We start from the raw sequence: 19397 nt of genomic DNA on the forward strand, positions 1-19397 counted from the left end.
ACATTTTCCACTATATTCAGTTTGTCGTTCCATCATTAGATTTCATAGATCATACACTTTCAATCAACAACAGTATACATACTTTCCTTTTTTCTTAACTAAATAGTTACTATGGGAGATGAAAATGACACAATTTGTTAAAGTATTAAAATGTCTGTAACGGAGTGAAACCAGAAATTTTGGTCCGTTACACGGTTCAGGGTAAATGTGCATCTGAAAAGGTGGGGGGCGGTAGGGAGCGGCATCACGCCACGCCATTCCCCCTGCGTATCTTTGCCCAATGTATTTCTTTAGAAACTGAGAGGACGCCGTACATGTCTTTTCGAGGTTGGGGACGACATCCCCCTGCGTTCCCCCTCACTTTTACCTCTGCCACAGTTGAAATTCACCGCCAGCTAGTAGATGTTTAGGAAGAAGCTGCAATGACTTTGCAGCATGTCCCCGAATGGTGCCGAAAGTTTGCGGCTGGTAGAGAAAACATCAGCGACGACGAGTGCAATGGCCGAGTCAGCACGGCATCAACACATTTTAACACAGATTGCGTGAAGGGCCTGATTCAGGGCAACAAGAGGAACACGTTACGGTATCTGATAGCAAAATTGGAAATGTCGCTCGGAAGCACCTAGAAGGCGCTTCACTTCAGACGAGAAGGTGAAACACTTCGTGACAGCGTGGATGAACACGCAAGAACAGAATTTATACCAGGAGGGAATTTTCAAACTCCTCCCACGATGCGACAAGTGACTCAACCAATATGAAGACTACGTCGAAAAAGAACCTAATGTAGGTACCGTCTGTTGGCTGCAGTGATGCCAACCTGAAATGTTTCCAAATGCCATGTCGTGAGGCAAAAATTCCCATTTTGTACCGAAAATTCCCATATTGCACTAATTACGAAATTTGCATTTAAAAACTCCAAATATAACACTCGCCTTTCTCAATATAAGTTTAAATGTTCCAAAAAGTTCCAATTCTTCCATAGTAATAACAGATTAAACAAAAATTGAGCAGTCAGAACTTCGAGGACGCGCTCTTTTGTGTAACATGGGAAATAGTCGAAAGAGCACTTGTTTCGCGGACTCGCTTGAATACAACATTACCTCCATTGACCTTTCATCCCCGATCTCTGTAATTGAGTTTTCTGCTTCTAAACAAATGCACTACGTGTGGATGTGTTCTTCCGGCGGCGAATTGCGACAGCATGTGGTTGCAACAGCTAGTCAAAGCTGTTGTGAAATAGAACAATACAAGGAACAATCACATTCATGTTTCCATAATTTGAGAAATGTGTTGTAGGTGAGGGGAAAATCCCACATATGTGGACAATTTTATGAAAAAATCTCTTTATCCCATTCTTGAAAATTAAGGCCCCAAAATCCCACCAAATTGAATTTTTCTCACGGGTTGGCATCACTGGCTGGCTGTATTGGTTGTATTATTCTGCAGTGCACGCTTTATATCCTTATATTCTGATTGAAATAGTGTCCCGGAAGCATTCTGTAACTCAGATACGAGGCCATTTTTTGCCCATAATATCACTCAAACATTTCCAGACTATAAATATTTGTTAATTTCCTTTAACTAGGGTTTGCATATTTTGAAATGCCAAAATGGGAACAAACTTTCTTCTGGCTAATTCATTATATGAGCAACTCGGTCGAAAACAATGGTAAGCGCCACTACCTGTGATATTGAGTTATTAGTTGGAATGAGTTATGATTGCACCCACAGGTAGTTTCATTTTCGAAATGTATCTGTAGATAGCAAGGGGATCTGGTTTGGTTGTTGCGTTTGGTAATTAGTTTGTAATTGCATCCAGTTCTTTTTCAGTTTACACGAAATTTAGTGAATGTGGCATTTCCCGAGCCGCTCATATAAATATTATCTTTTGATATAAGAATAATACATTTTAGCTTTAAATTTTAAAGTTTGCCTTAAAACACAATAAGTGATATTAAAATATACGAAAAATTAAACACTCGTCTATCAACAAATCTCAATGCCCCTACTGTTAGCCCACATCTATCGCCTCAGAACTCGCTACATCATGCACCACATAACAGACCATCATCCAATCACTGCTGAACTCCTGGAACAGACTCCTGCTATACCTCGCCGTGCCTATCCATCTTTGGACCATCTTCTGGCAATCTATGAGCGAGAGGCCCATACCGAGGACTATAACCCTGATCCACGTATATATCAACGTCATCCGTCAATTTATCCTTCCTAAAGGTCCATAAATCTCATGCTCCTTTGTCAACACATTTCTCCGACCATCGTTAACACCAATATATTTTTCAACTCACCTGGCCACAGAGGCTGATCAATATACTACTCCCGAATAAAATGTATCCTAATTTTCCACCTATCTTTTCTAGTATACCCAGTCTTGTCAATCCACTAGCCAAAGGCAAGGCGTAACTTTCCACGGCCCGCGCATCTTCGGATGGGAATGAAAGACTTTGAAAAAAAAAAAAAGACTATTAACACAGCATCATACTAAAATCGTCTATTAGTATTTTCCGGTAGTTCTCATTTCTTTTTAACAATTCCATGTTCAAATATCAATAGCCAAACATATCTTTTACATGTAAAAAGTCTCAAATTGAATTGATAATATACTTGAACTTTGAAAATTTGGACACATTAGGGAACGTGGAAAATGTATGTGGGTGGAAATTTTTATTCAGAAAATGCTGTCATGTACTCTAGCAATCCTAAACATAATAAATAATATGTTAAACAAAACAGCGTGTAATAAAAAAAATTACACAAATTATATTAAAAAGAACGTAAAGAAAACAGTCTGGCGTTGTAACCAATCCAAAGACATAGTGGACAAACACAATGAGCAGGGGTTTTCTCGGGGTTCTTCCATTTCCCCGACTTTCTTCATTCCACCATTGCATTCATTTCTCATCATCACTGTCTTCTTTAGCCTATGGGGGTTACGTGGGACGTAAATCTAAACAATTTCATTACATTTTGCAGTAAATGAAACAATTAAACTATAAGATTATTATTCATTTAACTCTCCGACCGCAACTCTTTGTGACCTGTAACACGTAGGAGTTAAGCTTATGTTTTGTTTAGCAAACACCTCTACTAATATACAGCTGTTAATTTAAATTAAACATTTATTTTCTGTAGGTTGTTATCTTTGTTATTAATGCGTGGGATTTACTCGTATACAAGAATAAACGGAGTATGCCCATCTAATATTTTTAGAGTACCACGTATACTCACCTCAAATTTACGAAAGATGAAACGTAAATAAATGTGCAATTGAGGTCGCTGTTTCAACGCGAGTAAAATGTGAGTTACTCTTCACTGCTAGACATTTTCTTAAAAGAGTAAATAAATAAATAAACAAGCAAATAAATTGTTTTTCATTGCGTATTTTGCATTGTAAAAGCAAACCGATAAAATAAAAATATGAAACTTAAAGACGAAATACCCAAGAAAGAAATGTTTAAAATATCTATATATTTATTCTTATTCATACGTTTTCCACGCTAAATGATGTAATTTCTAAAAAACTTTTCTTCGACGAAACTAAGAGAAACGTTGCTACCTTAACAATATGAAAAATAAAAGAGTTTAATGCAGACAGCGCATTCTGTTAGCAGTTATTACAAATACTTTAATCTGTATTGACATTTAGATCTCATAGCAGGACATTGGCATGGGGACGTATATTACATATCAGCGACAAAACATTTTCTAGTTTTGGCACTTAGATCATTTAGCATTTCAGATCTTCATTTGTAGAATGATACAAGATGGAAAAATAAAAGCAAATTACCAAATGGTAAGAAAATCACTCTTCTACTATTATTCATAAGTGATGGCATTTTTTGGCGTCACTTATGATGAATGAATGCGTTTTGGCATTCATAACTGATGTCTCTAAATCTATTAGTTGCTACGGATCAAATAGAAACATTTATTTCATTGAAGTTGTATATTTTTACACTGTTACTACTTCATTACATTAAAATGCAAACTATCATTCCAGGTATTAACGTTTGTAAATATTATTATACACAGGCCCGAATCCACGGAGGGCAAGAGAACCGCTCCCCTAAACTTTACTGCCCCTACAGTTTTCACGGTATCTATATTATGGTTGGATCTGACTCCCCCTAACTTCTACTGCGACCCCCTAAATGTTTGGGGTGGCTACAGGCCTGATTATACATGCACCTATATACTACAAATATACACATTGTCATCTAATTACGACCTTCAATTGTCAAATAAAAATTAATAAAAAATACGTCTCGGGATTACTTCGATGTCTCATTAATATATATGAAATTTCACACATTTTTCATCAATTTCAATATATTATCATGTATATTCCATATATTAGTAATCATGAGAACAAACTAAAAGAAACATATACACATCACTATTACAAATTATCAGGGGGGAAAACCGTGATTTTTTTAAATAAAAATAATTTTTTGTTTAAATCGATTTTTTTGATTTAAATCAAATCTTTCTCCTCGTATAATGCAAGTCGCGAACTGGAGAAAAAAACATTAGGAATTAGTATTAAATAACAATTATCCCATTTAAGTGAAAGTATTTTGGTTTAATTTTGAATTAATCCCCAATCGTTAACCTATTTCAATCCCAAACAATGTTTCTTAAGCATTAAGGGAAAAACGTACAGCAACGTTTATCAACATGACACTTTTCTTTTCACGAAAGTTATTGATATTTGGCAGGGGCATATTTTTAAAAAATCGGTACTAGCCAGCGGCAAGAAATACATGTAAAGTACATAAATTTCGCCTAAAATTAACTAATTAACTCTATGGCCTATGGAACCCGGAGGTTCAATGCCGTTCACGAAAACTCTCCACTGACTTCTATCCTTATCCAACTGGATCCAGTTTCTACTTTGTATTCCTATTTCTGTGAGATTCATCTTAATATTGTCATCCCATGTGCGCCTAGATCTTCCTAATGGTGGTTTTCCGATTGGTCTTCCAGTTAAAAATTTGAAAGTGTTCCTATTTTCTTCCATACTGGCTACATGACCGGCCCACCTGAGTCTCCTAGACTTGATGATCCTAACAGTGTTTGGTAAACCGTATAAATTCTGTAGTTCCTAGTTATGAAGTTTCCGCCATTCCCGTTCCTCTTGGATCTGAATATTCGTCTCAGGATCTTGTTCTCAAACATTTTCAATCTACGTTCTTCCCTCACAGTATGCGACCATGTTTCCCAACCATACAGAACCAAGGTGTCTACCAGTCAGGGAAAGTTAGAGAATTTGCAGGGTCAGGGAAAGTCAGGGAATGTGTAGGGTAAAGGAATGCCACTAAAATAGTCATAAACAGGGCCCGGATCTTGTTGACCTAAAATTTTCTAAAAAGTGACCTATAATATGACACTAAAATTCCTGTAAAATTACCCTAAAATTCTCAAAAATTGACCTTAAAACTTGCGTTTTCTTAAACGTTTGTTTCGTTAAACATTGACATTAAAAAAAAAAAAAAAAAAAAAACATCCATTGGATTTTAATTAACATTTCTCACTCATATTCAGAAAGTTTTGTTTCAGTTAGTTGCAGTCCATTGTACGGCATTGTAGGTACTGAAAACGCCAATTCACTCCGAGTTGAAACTAGGAAGCTCTCTTAAACAATAAAAGTTCGCAAGTGTACACTACATGAAAATAATAGATAAAAACCCTGTTTAAAATCTTTGTACGCCTTCTAATCCATTTTTAGTTATTCACGTGACCACATCCTTTGTGGTCAACAACCCAAAACTCTCTGTTTGGCCACCTACCAACCCCCACCTTTCGACAACCAGCTACAGCTTAGTTTTCATTAACTTGTTAAGAATGCAATTTTTCCACCCCGTTAGCAAGGAAACAGGAAAAGAGATAATTAAACTTCGTGTTTTTCACATCCGTAGTGTTCATTTTAAGATTTTCTTATGTAGAAGAAAAAGAATAGAAAGGCCATAAGTGACCTAAAAGTTACCTTAAAATATTAAAAAATGACCTGAAACTTCAAAACGGCAAAAAGTGACCAAAAGTTGACCCTAAATAGATATTTTTAGAACCTTGAGTTGATGGATAACGTTTTTATTTGAACTTGCCTTGTCCTATGCGTAACAGAAAAAAGTTAACTTGTCAACAAGATCCGGGCCCTGGTCATAAATTACAGGTAATTGGTTCGCTTGTAAGTTTGTAGAATATTGCATAAGCATATAAACAATGATGAAACTTACAGTTCACTTTAAATCTAAGTTGGGGGCGCGGTGTTTCACTTGTAGAGCGCTCACCTCCGGTGATTGGGGTCCCTGGTTCGATCCCAGCTCGCTCTGTGTGGACTTTGTGGTGGACAAACACCGTGGTCGTGGGTTCCCTCGGGGTTCTCCCGTTTCCTCCCACTTTCTTCATTTCATTCATCTCTCATCACCGTCTCCTTTAGTCTAACCGGCATAACTGTGGGACGTAAAACTGAAAGATTTCATTTTCATGTTTTAAATATGTTATTTTTCGTGAGTTATACTAAGAAAAAAAGAATGACAGTCAGGGAAAATTACAATTTTGTCAGGGAAAATGTCAGGGAAAGTCAGGGAATTTGATTATGCTTGCTTGGTAGACACTCTGAGAACAACAGGCATATATATTTTAATCTTCAAATTCCTGGGCAGAATTTGTGACAACAAGAGATTTTGAACTGAATAATAACACGAATTCCCTGCTTTTAGTCGACATTTAATTTCTTCGAAAATATCGTTTACGGCTATTAATACTGATCCTATATATTTGAAAGAAGCCACTTTATCAAAAGTATTATTCGATATTATAACGCATCCAAAATTTGCCGTATTACGATCCTGGGAACTTCTATGTATTTAGTACATAAATTTCGCCTAGTTTTATTATTATTATCTTTTTTTGTTTGTTTCGGAGATGGGATCGGGCTCCTCTTAATACGCTCCTATTATCTGGAAACAAACAAATAGACGTGGAAACAAAAGAATTTTCGCCTTAAATGACCATGGTGATTTCCCCGTTGGAATAGTTAACGATTTAAAAACCATGTATTACGAAAAGAAGAAAGCAGGATTCACCCGTAACCCGTTCAAATCTGGATTTTCCGTAATCATCCTCTGCATGACATTCGTTTACATACTGTGCTGTACACACATTTGAGTCTCATTGTATTATGATTATTATCTTCCATATTTTAACAAAAGAGACACTAACCAAAGCTTAAAACTTTACTTTATTTTAAATTATAATTTGTAACTGTTTCGGATATCTGGCATATCCTTCTTCAGACACGATCGAAATTAATGATATCCGAAACAGTTACAAATTATAATTTAAAATAAAGTAAAGTTTTAAGCTTTGGTCAGTGTCTCTTTTGTTAAAACAATTAATCCAAAGCCATGAATAGTCTTACTATCTTCCATAATCGAAATAACAGAACAGAAACGCGAATTTACTTATTTTCACTTTAAATTAATTTATTTCGGAATTTGATTTAAATCAACGATTTTTATTTAAAAAATCAAGTGATTTAAATCTTGATTAAAATTGTCATTTAAATCAGAGTGATATAAATCAGTCCACCCTGCAAATTATTACTACTACGAATCAGATCTGGAATTAAAGTAACCTTAGTGTGATTGGTATTTGTAGTGGAAAAGTAAATCATATTCATCGGAGCAAATCATAAACAATGCATTGTGGTTGTACAGTATTAATGAATCAACCATTTTATTTCATTATCCCAAAATGATAATTCGAATAGCTTATTAAATAAAACATGCTCAGATTAAGTTTTGCTTTCCAATAGTACTTTATATTATATGAAAGGAATTCCAATAGTCCTTTATATTATATTATATGTAAGTACATTTATAAAATACTTACGGTAGGTTTGATAAATTTGGATGTTTCGGCTAAGAATTTTTCTCAGTAAAACATTTCAAAATATTACATACAGGGTGGACCATGTAACTTGATAGGACATTATAACTATTAAACTTCTAGATAGAAAGCTCTAAAATTTTGCATCATGCAGGGTAAAAATGAGAGGGAACACTTGACAATGCCGACCCTGCACTTCCAAAAATATCTATGGCTTCCCCTTACTTCCAAAAAATACAATGGGCAAAGATAGACCCAGGGGACGGCGTGATTCATGTGTCTTCCTATCTTTTCAGATCCACTTTTACCCCTGGCAACATGTAAATATCCAGGGGAAGGGATTCTTCGATATACTCGATATACTCTGAAATACAATTAGATTAACACAATTGTCAACCCAATATAAGTTGTACTTTTTCAAATAGCACTACGTCAGGTTATTACACACTTCAAATTTACGTATAAAACGAAAATTTACAATATTTAGTTTTGTATCTAGTATAATGTTGTAAACTAAGGGCACTACAATATCACAAATATCGAAAAGCAACTAAGTTTTTGGATTGTTCTACAGTAGTTATAACTAGAAAGAAGCAAAGTATGAAGGAAAAAATAAGAACATATGTAAATAAATAATCCAAGACATGTAAAAATGAAATTTTAATTATATTTTTTTAAAAGGTAAAATATATATGTATGAATCATCTTATATTTATATGCCAGTATCCATGGATCTTTTCGAAACATATTACACGTTGGTATACGCCATTTATTTCAATAACAAAAGCTATTGAAAAATGATTTCCAAAGACCAAAGAAATGAAAACTACAATACCTGGTTAATAAGGAGCTGCAATGGCAACAGTGTGTAGTCATCACACATTTTTGCCATTATTGAGCTAATGATTAGATTCCGCTCCGAAAGAAGTCTTGAGTCTATGGTTTGAAGAATGTATGTTGCACGTTCCGATTATCAGGACAAGTTTTCCTTCTCAAAAAGAGCTCAAAATGCCGGAAGAGTTGGTAGTCAATGGGATAGATGTCGGAGGAATACGGTGGATGAAGAAGGTTTCATACTGTGATCCATGGAGAGTTTGTAACGTTCTCTGAGAGAGATTTGCCAATTTTTTCTGGGAGTTTGCAGACAATTCTCTTGTGCATTTCATGGGTGCTCACCACTGTAACTAACCGCGGTGATGTTTTTGCTTTGACGTAGAAAAACATGATGAATCAACCGGAGCATAAATCGCCCTATAATTAACATCATCTGGGGCTTTTGGAAACTGTTCTGAACTTTGATCAGGTACTATCCTGACTGTTTACGATAGTCGTGTTAGATTCATGTTCCATCGAAAGTGAAAATCCAATGTAGAAAACTTTCCTGGCTATTATTTACGCTCAGAGAACTGCACACTTCCACACTGCAATTTCTGTTAGCTGGCGTCAACTCATGTGCCACACAAAAGTCCAACTTCTTCAGCTTACAAATTGCTTGGAGCCGCGTAACAATAGCGACATCTGGCAGTCCGCTTCCATTACTTCCGTGACAAGCTCATCCAAGCTTGATATTAGTCGGAGCACACGGGTCTCAGTTTAGGCATACAAAACACAAAATATGAAGTAATATGAAGATTTTAATAAATATGAAATTGTTGTCACACTATTATGAAAACTTAAAATAAAAACAAGTTATTTCAATTCAACATACCACAAAACATAAAGATCCTTCTTTTTCCATTGCCTTGCAAGGCATGTTTTTAAACAGGAAATTTCATATTTTGCTTCTTTCTAGTTATAACGCAAGTGAGGCGAACTGGGTAATGCCTCAAAGTACCTTAATGTCGAATACTACAGTCATCATATGACACATTTCGAAGAAATAGAAACGAAGTTACAAGGAATAGAAACTTTGACATTTTTTACAGGGATTTTATTTCGAAGAAGTGTCTGGTAAAAGTATCACGTCTGATTACGTACATGGACAACAATAGACATAAAGATCAAAATGCAAATTAGAGCAATTCAGTATCTCAACCCATTCAGGAGATATGAAAAATGGTAAAATTTGATATCTTGCTTAAAATTACGCATTTCTCTTATCTTTTTCAAATATTTTTTTAAAAAATTATTTTGCCTCTATAGCATTACAACAATACATTTTAGTGTGTGTAATTGCAAGTTGTCGGAGTTACATATTTTAAGAAGTATGGCAAACTTTAACAATTTTTATCATATCTTCAGAACGATTTAATATATCAAATTGCTATAATTGGCATTGTGATCTTCATATCTATCGAAAACCATCTATGCAATTCTATAGGATAATTATGCAAGCAAATTTCCGAAATAAATATTTTTGAAAAAAAGTTAATAGTTTAAATCTTTTGTAACTTTGTTCGTGTCTATTCGAAATCAGTCTTATCCTGATCATCACACTAAAATACTTTGGATGTGCATTGTCCCGTCTGCCCACTTGCCTTATTACTGCTGTAGACACTGTCACTCGTTATGGAACTGTAACATCCTTAGTTTCCAACACTGAATAATATAATTGTAACATTGTAAGCTTTCGTTTAACCTGTAGATTTGAAATATATAATAACCTAACGTAGTACCATTTAAAAATACAACTTTATGTTGATTGGTAAAGCTTTCGTTTAACCTGTAGATTTGAAATATGTAATAACCTAACGTAGTACCATTTAAAAATATAACTTTATGTTGATTGGTAAAGCTTTCGTTTAACCTGTGGCTTTGAAATATGTAATAACCTAACGTAGTACCATTTAAAAATACAACTTTATGTTGATTGGTAAAGCTTTCGTTTAACCTGTAGATTTGAAATATGTAATAACCTAACATAGTACCATTTAAAAATACAACTTTATGTTGATTGGTAAACCTTTCGTTTAACCTGTAGATTTGAAATATGTAATAACCTAACGTAGTACCATTTAAAAATACGACTTTATGTTGATTGGTAAAGCTTTCGTTTAACCTGTAGATTTGAAATATGTAATAACCTAACATAGTACCATTTAAAAATACAACTTTATGTTGATTGGTGAAACTCTTAATCTTACGGTATCACAGAATATGCCAAAAGATATCCCCCCTGCCGATATTTGTACGGTATACAATTTCAGTGTTTTTACCAATTAGTTTAAATTTACAAGGGTGTATCGAGATAAATGGTCCATCCTGTATATTAAATCAGTGTATAGTAGACCTGAATACCAGGCATCTTCCTTGGAGGGAGACGAGCTATAACATTTAACACGTTGACCGCCATGTGCATCAGCGATGATTGACAGTGGGTATACTTTACAGAGCCATATGCATGATATGTCATTCACAGGCTTTCAATCCTTGTTTTTCAAGCCATGTGAATCACTGGCGATGCACAAGCGCATAAGTTTTAAATGGTGAAATATATTCTCCTTCCTCAGAAAGACGTTTGGTTTTCTTGGTTTCCGGTTTCTGACGGTTTTCTCCTAGAAATTATTTGATCATTATAATACATATTTTCCTCCAATAAAACTGGCTTGACGGAACACGTTACCTGATTTCGCTCTGGCAGTCAACATGTTAAACACTGATTATTTTAAAAGTTATACCACTTCATAAAATTATCAATTCAACTAAATACGTTGAGCGAAAATAACTTGAATGAGCTCCTAAAATATGACTATTCTATATTTACCTTGTTTCTGCCCATGTAACTGATTTCTGGATCTGCCCCCCTGCTGTCCCAGCAACGAGTACTTTCAGGACACCTGAACTTGCCTGGCTAAGACATTAAAGAACATTTCCAAAAAGGGATTACAGAACTTTTCCTGGATCGCCCTCCGGTCTGAACAATGAGATGAGCATCAAGCACCGAGAGGTTTGGATGTCTCGTCTCAAAATCCTCACGGACATCCAGATAATCGCTCAGACCTCGACACACAAAAATATCATTCACACATGCAACGAAAATACATTAAATAAAATGATACTATGCTTATTTATTAATTGCACTATGTGTAAAAAATAAAAATGTAGAAGAAACACGATCACAACACTAAACACTGATATGAACGTGTTGAACACTTAACTATTTCCACAAATATAAAATTACACTTCACATTTGTCAACGTTATAGCCCTTTACTTTTGTATCACATATGTATGTAGATGAAACTTTATATTTGGGTTTCACCACAAATACTTTTCTTACACCACTCACTAATGCACATTGGGGTTAACACTGTGGGGTAACACCGAAGTAATCTCAAGACGCAAGGTCCTAGCTGCTGGGAGAGGAGTCCATATCCAGCAGAACACATACAGGTAATCACAATGTAGAATTCGGACATTGGAAGACCCATTTCTACTTATACAAACAAGGTCAGAGCAGCCGGGACTTCACTAAGTGGGAGCTAGCCGTGATACCAGTCCTTGATCAGCTATGAAACGTGTACCCCCTCACATAATTCTGCAGCGACTTAAACGAACATGTTCGCTATCTTCATACGCGGAGAGAAAAAACTTTCGGATTTCAGATGTTCTGGTTCTGAGCTGGGTTGACCAACTGGTCAATGTTGGCAGTTCATTTTAAAATGTGGTTAGGTTAAACCACCTGTATGGATATGCAAATTAAATGTCGAAAAAAATTGCGTTAATTCACAGTTCACTGGCCACAATGTACAAAAAGATAGCAATAGTTGACTGTGAGAACTTCTAGATAAAATGGCTAAGCAATATTGCAAGGTGACAGTCTAGCGAGGTCGCAGCTGTCCATGTTAGTGTGTCCATAAGTAATTGAAGAAAACATTTAATTTAGTCCCAAATAACTATAGAATGTAGCCTTTGCATATTAATGAGTAAGGAAGAAACACTGAGGTATCCAAGTAGTAGAAATACGAATTTCATATATGTAGTTCAGATAATGAATGTGGTCTTTGTTAGTCACTTAAATTCTCTCACGGTGAAAAACGTTGTAGGGTCTATGAGTGAACGATGAAGACTTTTTTGTTCTTGGTTCGTGGAAAAGAAATTTGAATACTTGCAACTTCCACCGAAGAAAGGAAGTTATTTGCGTCGCAAAAATAAAGTATAAATTGAAGAATGATTTCTGTCTTTCCAAAATATACAGAGCGTCCACAAAAATTACTTATATTACCTGAAACTGTTACATCCACAACTTCGAATACAGGAAAATTTCCCTTTCACCAAATTACTTGGATAATCCACTAAGTACCCTCCAACTAAAATGCACCGATTGATTTTATAGCTACTTCCAATTCTTCAAATTCCATTTTGCAGCCCGAAATATAATTAAGGATCCTACTTATGTCCTGTGATTTTCAAATACAAAACACTTCTACCTCAATTTAGAACACTTCTAACATTTAAGCTAATTTGTACGCCGATGACTATGCGTAGACCATAATCAATAAAACCAAAATATTTTCTGAGGACAAAAATATGTACGCCCTACCGTCGTAAAAGTTTCAACTTAATTCGTAGTTTCCGACTCAAAATATTACCACTGCTTGTACGTATATCGGGGCTTACACACTGGTAACCACAAAAACATGTAATTTAAAAGATTTGATTTTCTAATCACGAACTAGTCTATGTAATTAATTCGGAGAATTTATGTAATTGTTGGTTTCTATTGATTGCAAAATGTAAAAATGCTTTGTCTAATTAATAAATCTGAAAAATTTTGACAAGATAAGTTAGCAGTAATTCGAATTTTCTAACTTTTAACAAAATTTCTGAAAATATGTAATTTACAGCCTATGGTCAATTATCTTGACTTATTCTTATTATCACACACACACACCCATGCACTATTTTACTAACAAACTCCAGTTACGTGACGTAATTACTTAATATTAAAGACTAATAACGTATAGCGAAAGTAACTATAAACTTTAAATATAAAAAATATGTACAATATTTATTGTGATTAAATAAATTCAAACATTTTCCCACAACAGATGATACAAATATAAGAGTTAGTACACTGCAGAAAGAGACTACAACTTTTTAAGTATATTCTTGGTGCTTACGCACAAAATGGTACAAAATTTTTCATGGGAACGTGCTACTCATTGAATTCAGAATGTGAGCTTTTTTTTTTTTTTTTTTTTTGGAAAACAATATATTTATTTTATTTTATGCTATTATTTCATTGATAGCTGACATATATTGAGAATTGTTAATATCAATAATATTGGAATTGATAATATCATTATTTTTGACACATAAAGATGAGAAAAGAGAATGAAAATTACAGATCGTATCAATACATAGTAATATCATAAATATAGAGACGCAGAGAAACTACACTAATAAATACTATGATCATAAACTGTTTTAAAAAAAATAAGTTCATAGTAGGTGAAAACCACCTTATAACGTGATAAAACATTCTTGGTATGCAACACAGTTCACTTCTGATTGTACGATACCATGATAACGATTTTTTAAAAGGTTGTCCACAAAAGATTATGTCGTCTATCAGTTAATATGCATTTGAGGGTAGAAACGGATAATTCAGTATTCGTTAATCAACAATGATTTCCCCTTCGGTGAGGAGCATTAAATTGCAAATCTCACAGACGATCTGCATTCCTCTATCAAAACCTAATGGTGACTAAAATAGGTCAATAAAAGTTCAGAAACAACCATAGAATGATTGATACGGCAAGTAATCACAACAAATGGCATTTATTCACGATTTCTTCTAAAATATGGCGTTTCCCTACAACTGATGATCTATCACTCAATATTTACAAATAAAATCTCATTAGACTACGAAGTTTGAACTTAAAACCTTTGGACATAAATTCATCTCAATTTATGTTCACACTAGACATAGTTGCCTCTGATTAATAACAATTAATGTCTAGTTCAGAAGGTACCACATTTAATCCTGACGATTATTTTAAATAATACAAAATAATATCATTTATGCACGAATTTAGTTAAGACTTCTTTATACATAGCACTTTAGTTCATTTTAAACATGAAATATTGAGTTTGTATAATACAAAAGGAATTTCCGTAAGATCAGCCAAAGTTCATATTTGGGTCACTCAGGGTACAAGGTAATCGAGTTCAATCTGGCGCGCTTCCGAAAGTTTTGTTCAAAGGGATTTAAAACTTTATGGGGGACGGGAGAGACAAATACTACTAAATACTACGTCTATGTAGTATTAACCGATGCTATCCTAAAACACGATAAGTTATTGATTAGTACTGCTACCTATTGTCTCAGGGGAAAAAAAACTATACAACTGGATTGTTTTTATTTAAAAAATAACTAGTACAGTTGAAATGTAAGATCAAATCGTTAGACTGCATGAATCATTTCTCTGTATCTGTAAAAGTGTACAAGTATAGTTTTATTAGAAAATGTGCAAATGTATCTTGAATTACGAAGTTTCGGTCCAGCAGTCTTATTTCAAATTTTGCCAGGAGAAGGATTTCCAAGAGCTCACTAACATAAGTGTTTCACTTTTTTGTTAGTATATTAGTACGCACTTTATTAAAAAGCATAAGTTTCTCAATTTTAAGGGTCAATTTCCCCCTACTCTTCCCGAATGTCCTGTTAGTTTCGGATGGAGAGTCAAAACTTGGTAGATATTTAAAGCATCGAAAAGTTAATAGTGTTTAGAGTTATTTACACTAGAAGAGTCATTTACAATATCTGGACATTAATCTCTTAATCTTTGAAAAGAAGTTTAGACAGATGCATTGAATGCGCAATTTAAAGATACCGCCCTAGAATTCTCCTGAAGGGAGTTTGATTAATCTTTAAGTCCAGTCAGTATCGTTTTCTGCCTGATTCAAAACCAGATTCTATTAATTTAGAAGTAAGACCCTTAAACTATTCACGTATGGTCAATTATATTTCTGTAAAGTATAATATATATTTTTTGTAATAACTAAAGAGTAATTTAATTTTCTCTAATTTCCTCTTTTAGCTTCGAAACTGGCGACGGCGTTAAACGAGAAGAAAGTGGTTATCTGAAAAACGCTGGCAACCCAGAACAAGAAGCACAAGTAGCAGAAGGTTCATTTTCGTACACAGCACCGGATGGCTCTGTAATCAATCTAAAATATGTAGCAGATGAAGGAGGATTTCAACCAGAAGGTGATCACTTGCCGACTCCTCCGCCAGTTCCAGAAGCCATTGCTAGAGCCTTGCAAGTGATTGGAAATTCAACGGAAGCCAACGATACAGCCGATTATGATGATTACCCTGATGCTCAGGGACGATCAGCACACGCATCAGAAGATGCAAGCGGGTCAGCACAAGCGCAATCCGAACAGGTTAGTGCACAAACACCGGTAGGTGACGAATCTGGTGCCCCTGAGGAACAAGGTGGTAGTAGCATCGCACCAGAACAGGCAGGAGCACAAAGCACAACGCAGTCACCTGAAGCAAGTTAAAATAAAATGACTATTATATGTTCTATATACGACGAAGCTAATACTGCGAACATACTATGTATATATGTATATTTTATGTGTAGAGAAAGACATATCTCATTTCACATTTTGATACGCAAGTCAAAATAAAACTTGACCAAAGGAGGTAAAATAAAGAGACTATATTGTAAAAAATAAACATTTTTACTGTCACGAGTCATAAACATTGTATATATAAATAAAAGATAAAAAATACATTTTGATTGTTTTTTTTTAATGTTCCCATTAACGGTAGTTTTCCAGAGTGTATCTATAATTTAGGTAATATTTAATTATGCTGAATTTGTATGTCGATCTTCGGATGGGATATTTACAAGTTTCAGAGAAAAGGGTTAATATGATTATTGGCAATACCGTCATTTCATCTCAGCCCTATGTGTCATACTGTGTAAGGAATTTTAAATATTGGAGGCATAGAAGAGTTGAGGGTGCTAAGGAACTTCATGTTGCGTATCGCTAATAACTTAATCAGTTGTCACGCAAAGTAACTACTTTCTGTGTAGGATTACGATAAGTTTAATTGTGTCTAATATTTAATAAATTGAAGCTCCACAAGTTTTCGAAAACCAGACAGATATGAGGGTACCCAGAAAGTAAGTCCGATTGGACTGTAAAATTTAACGCGAACATCAGAGGAAAGTATTTTATTACTGTAAAGTTGCTGATACATAACCTACTTTTTGACATACGAATATTCCTTGTTGAAGAATTTGTCGTAATGCATCACCAACTTTTGTATGTTTGTTTCAAAGAATTTCGTCCTCTAATGTGAACTAGGATATCACAACCTTTGCAACACTTTCTGTGGAATGTTTGTTTGAAATTGGTCTTGACGAGAGAAGCGCTAAGTCGCTAATGCATAGAATGTTGTTTAATTTCTGATGTCGTATAGGACACCTATGTTTAGTCCTCCTCGACAATGCAGCTAAATGAACTGGTCACCTTCCTTGTGGTAACTCAGTAGGAAAGTTAGAACTGACGCGAGGACTTCTTCTTGTGCTCCGCACTCAGTTGTTTCGAAGCCCAACGTGCACACAACTTACGTTACTGGGGGCACTGGGTGACGATTTCATGTAGCACGAAACAGAAAACTTTTCGAAAACTGACATAAGAGTTCGAACATGTTGAACCGCTGGTCTGCAGAATTAATTCGAAGTATAACCACAGACAATCGGACACTACAATGTTCTTAAATCACATTTATCCAGTGTACTCTGTATTGTATACAAAATCTTCTGTCCACACTTTTGCTAATGACTTTCGGTCTATACACTTCACACAACTGCAGATGGTCTGATGTCGACAGTTTCTTAACGTAGGAAATCTTGATTGCCGCACACTCGGCAAGAGTCTCTATGCGCGCAGCCATGTTTACCTTACCACACATCTCTCACTACTGTGCTCTTGTCAGATTATGGCTATATGCACCTTCTGCGCTACTGGGTAAACGTGTCCCGTACTCTGTCCTCCTAGAGCACTTTCGGAACTTACTAACTGGATACATCTTGTAGTGAAAATGTAAAGAATGAAAAAGGGATTGGAACTATTGAAAAGCAGAGGTATAGGAATAATAGCTTCTATTAGTATATTGTGCTGTTAATGAAATTCCAAATAATAACAAACACGCGTATGATTAAAATTAAATACGAGGGTGATTCAATAATTATTGTCCCTGACGTATAAGAAGTATTATTTTTCCAAAAACTCTTCTTTCATAGTAATGCGCTTCGTCCACCTATGCTGTAAAGCCACTATGCCAGCTTTAAAGAAAGTCTCTGGCTGAGCCGTGAGCCATTCCTCCACAGCATCAATAACTGCTGCATTTGAGTGAAACTTCTTCCCCTTGAGGTGCTCCTTCAACTTTGGGAACAAATTAAAGTCACTAGGGGCGAGGTCGGTTGAGTAGGGAGGATGTTGCAACACATCAAACCAGCAGCATGGATTGCGGCACCAGTAAGATGGCTTTTGTGGGCCGAAGTATTATTTGGGGTTTGCTGCAACATCCCGCGCCGTTTTTCCTTGATTGCTTCGCGTAACTTAGGGATTAGGGCTGCATAATAGGCCCCCGTGATAGTGTGTCCAACCTCCAGGTAGTCAGTAAGGAGCACACCCTTCGCATTCCAAAAAATTGTGACCATAACCTTGCGTGCTGATGCTTGCACCTTGAACTTGCGTGGGGGAGGCGAACTGCTGTGCCGCCATTCCATGCTCTGTCGTTTGGACTCAGGATCGTAGTGATGGAGCCACGTCTCATCCACTGTCACAAATATATCAACTAACTGTTTCAGGTCTGCCCCCATAACCTCCAAACCAGCCCTTGAACATCGAACTGTTTTTCTGATGTTCAAGAGATAACATTTTGGGTACACATCGAGCTGACACCTTTCTGAATCCCAAGTGTTCATGCACAATGGTTTCCTCTGAGCATACAGAGATGTGCATGATGTCTGCTAACTGTTGCACCGTGATTTGTCTGTCTGCTATAATCGTATCATGCACAACATCAATGTTTTCTGGGGGAAAGTCGCGGCACCAGTTCTTTACCACCTGGTAGGAAGGAGACTCATCACCCAACACACTGATCATGTCCTCATGAATCTCCTTTGAGCTTAACCCCCTTTTTCTGGAGATACTTGATTACAGCTCGTTGTTCGGTTTTCTCCATCTTTCAAGCTAGGTGCCACCTCTCACACCTGAAACGACAAAAAAGTATATTAATATAGCAGCTATGGTCCTGAAATGTAGCATGTAGGCACCTAAGAGATTAAGCTACAATATCCTCCATCAGCCATCTCAGCTCAAGTATTTTAAATATGCCGGGGATAATACTTATTGAACCTTCCTCGTATATAAAATAAGTTTCCAACCCGACTATACAGAAATAAATACAATTTCAGAATGGTACACCTTTAACCTTGATATATCAGTACGGCGTTAAGCCTTCTTGTGCTTCAATCAGAGGCACTATAAGTCATCGCATTGAATCAAACAGAC

General features: G+C 35.6%; 1 protein-coding gene across 1 annotated transcript in view; it reads left to right on the forward strand.

The window, feature by feature from the left end:
* LOC145684820 (uncharacterized) overlaps positions 1–16554 on the forward strand; it is a 93861-nt gene extending 77307 nt beyond the window's left edge. Inside the window, exon 3 of the mRNA XM_081757188.1 lies at positions 15896–16554. Coding sequence (XP_081613314.1) covers positions 15896–16364 — 469 coding nt within the window. The 3' untranslated portion in view covers positions 16365–16554. The remainder of the gene's footprint in view (positions 1–15895) is intronic.
* The last annotated feature ends 2843 nt before the right edge of the window (positions 16555–19397 follow it).

Source organism: Thermobia domestica, chromosome 5 (genome assembly GCF_964235325.1).
Source record: "Thermobia domestica chromosome 5, izTheDome1.hap1.1, whole genome shotgun sequence".
Lineage (NCBI taxonomy): Eukaryota > Metazoa > Arthropoda > Insecta > Zygentoma > Lepismatidae > Thermobia > Thermobia domestica.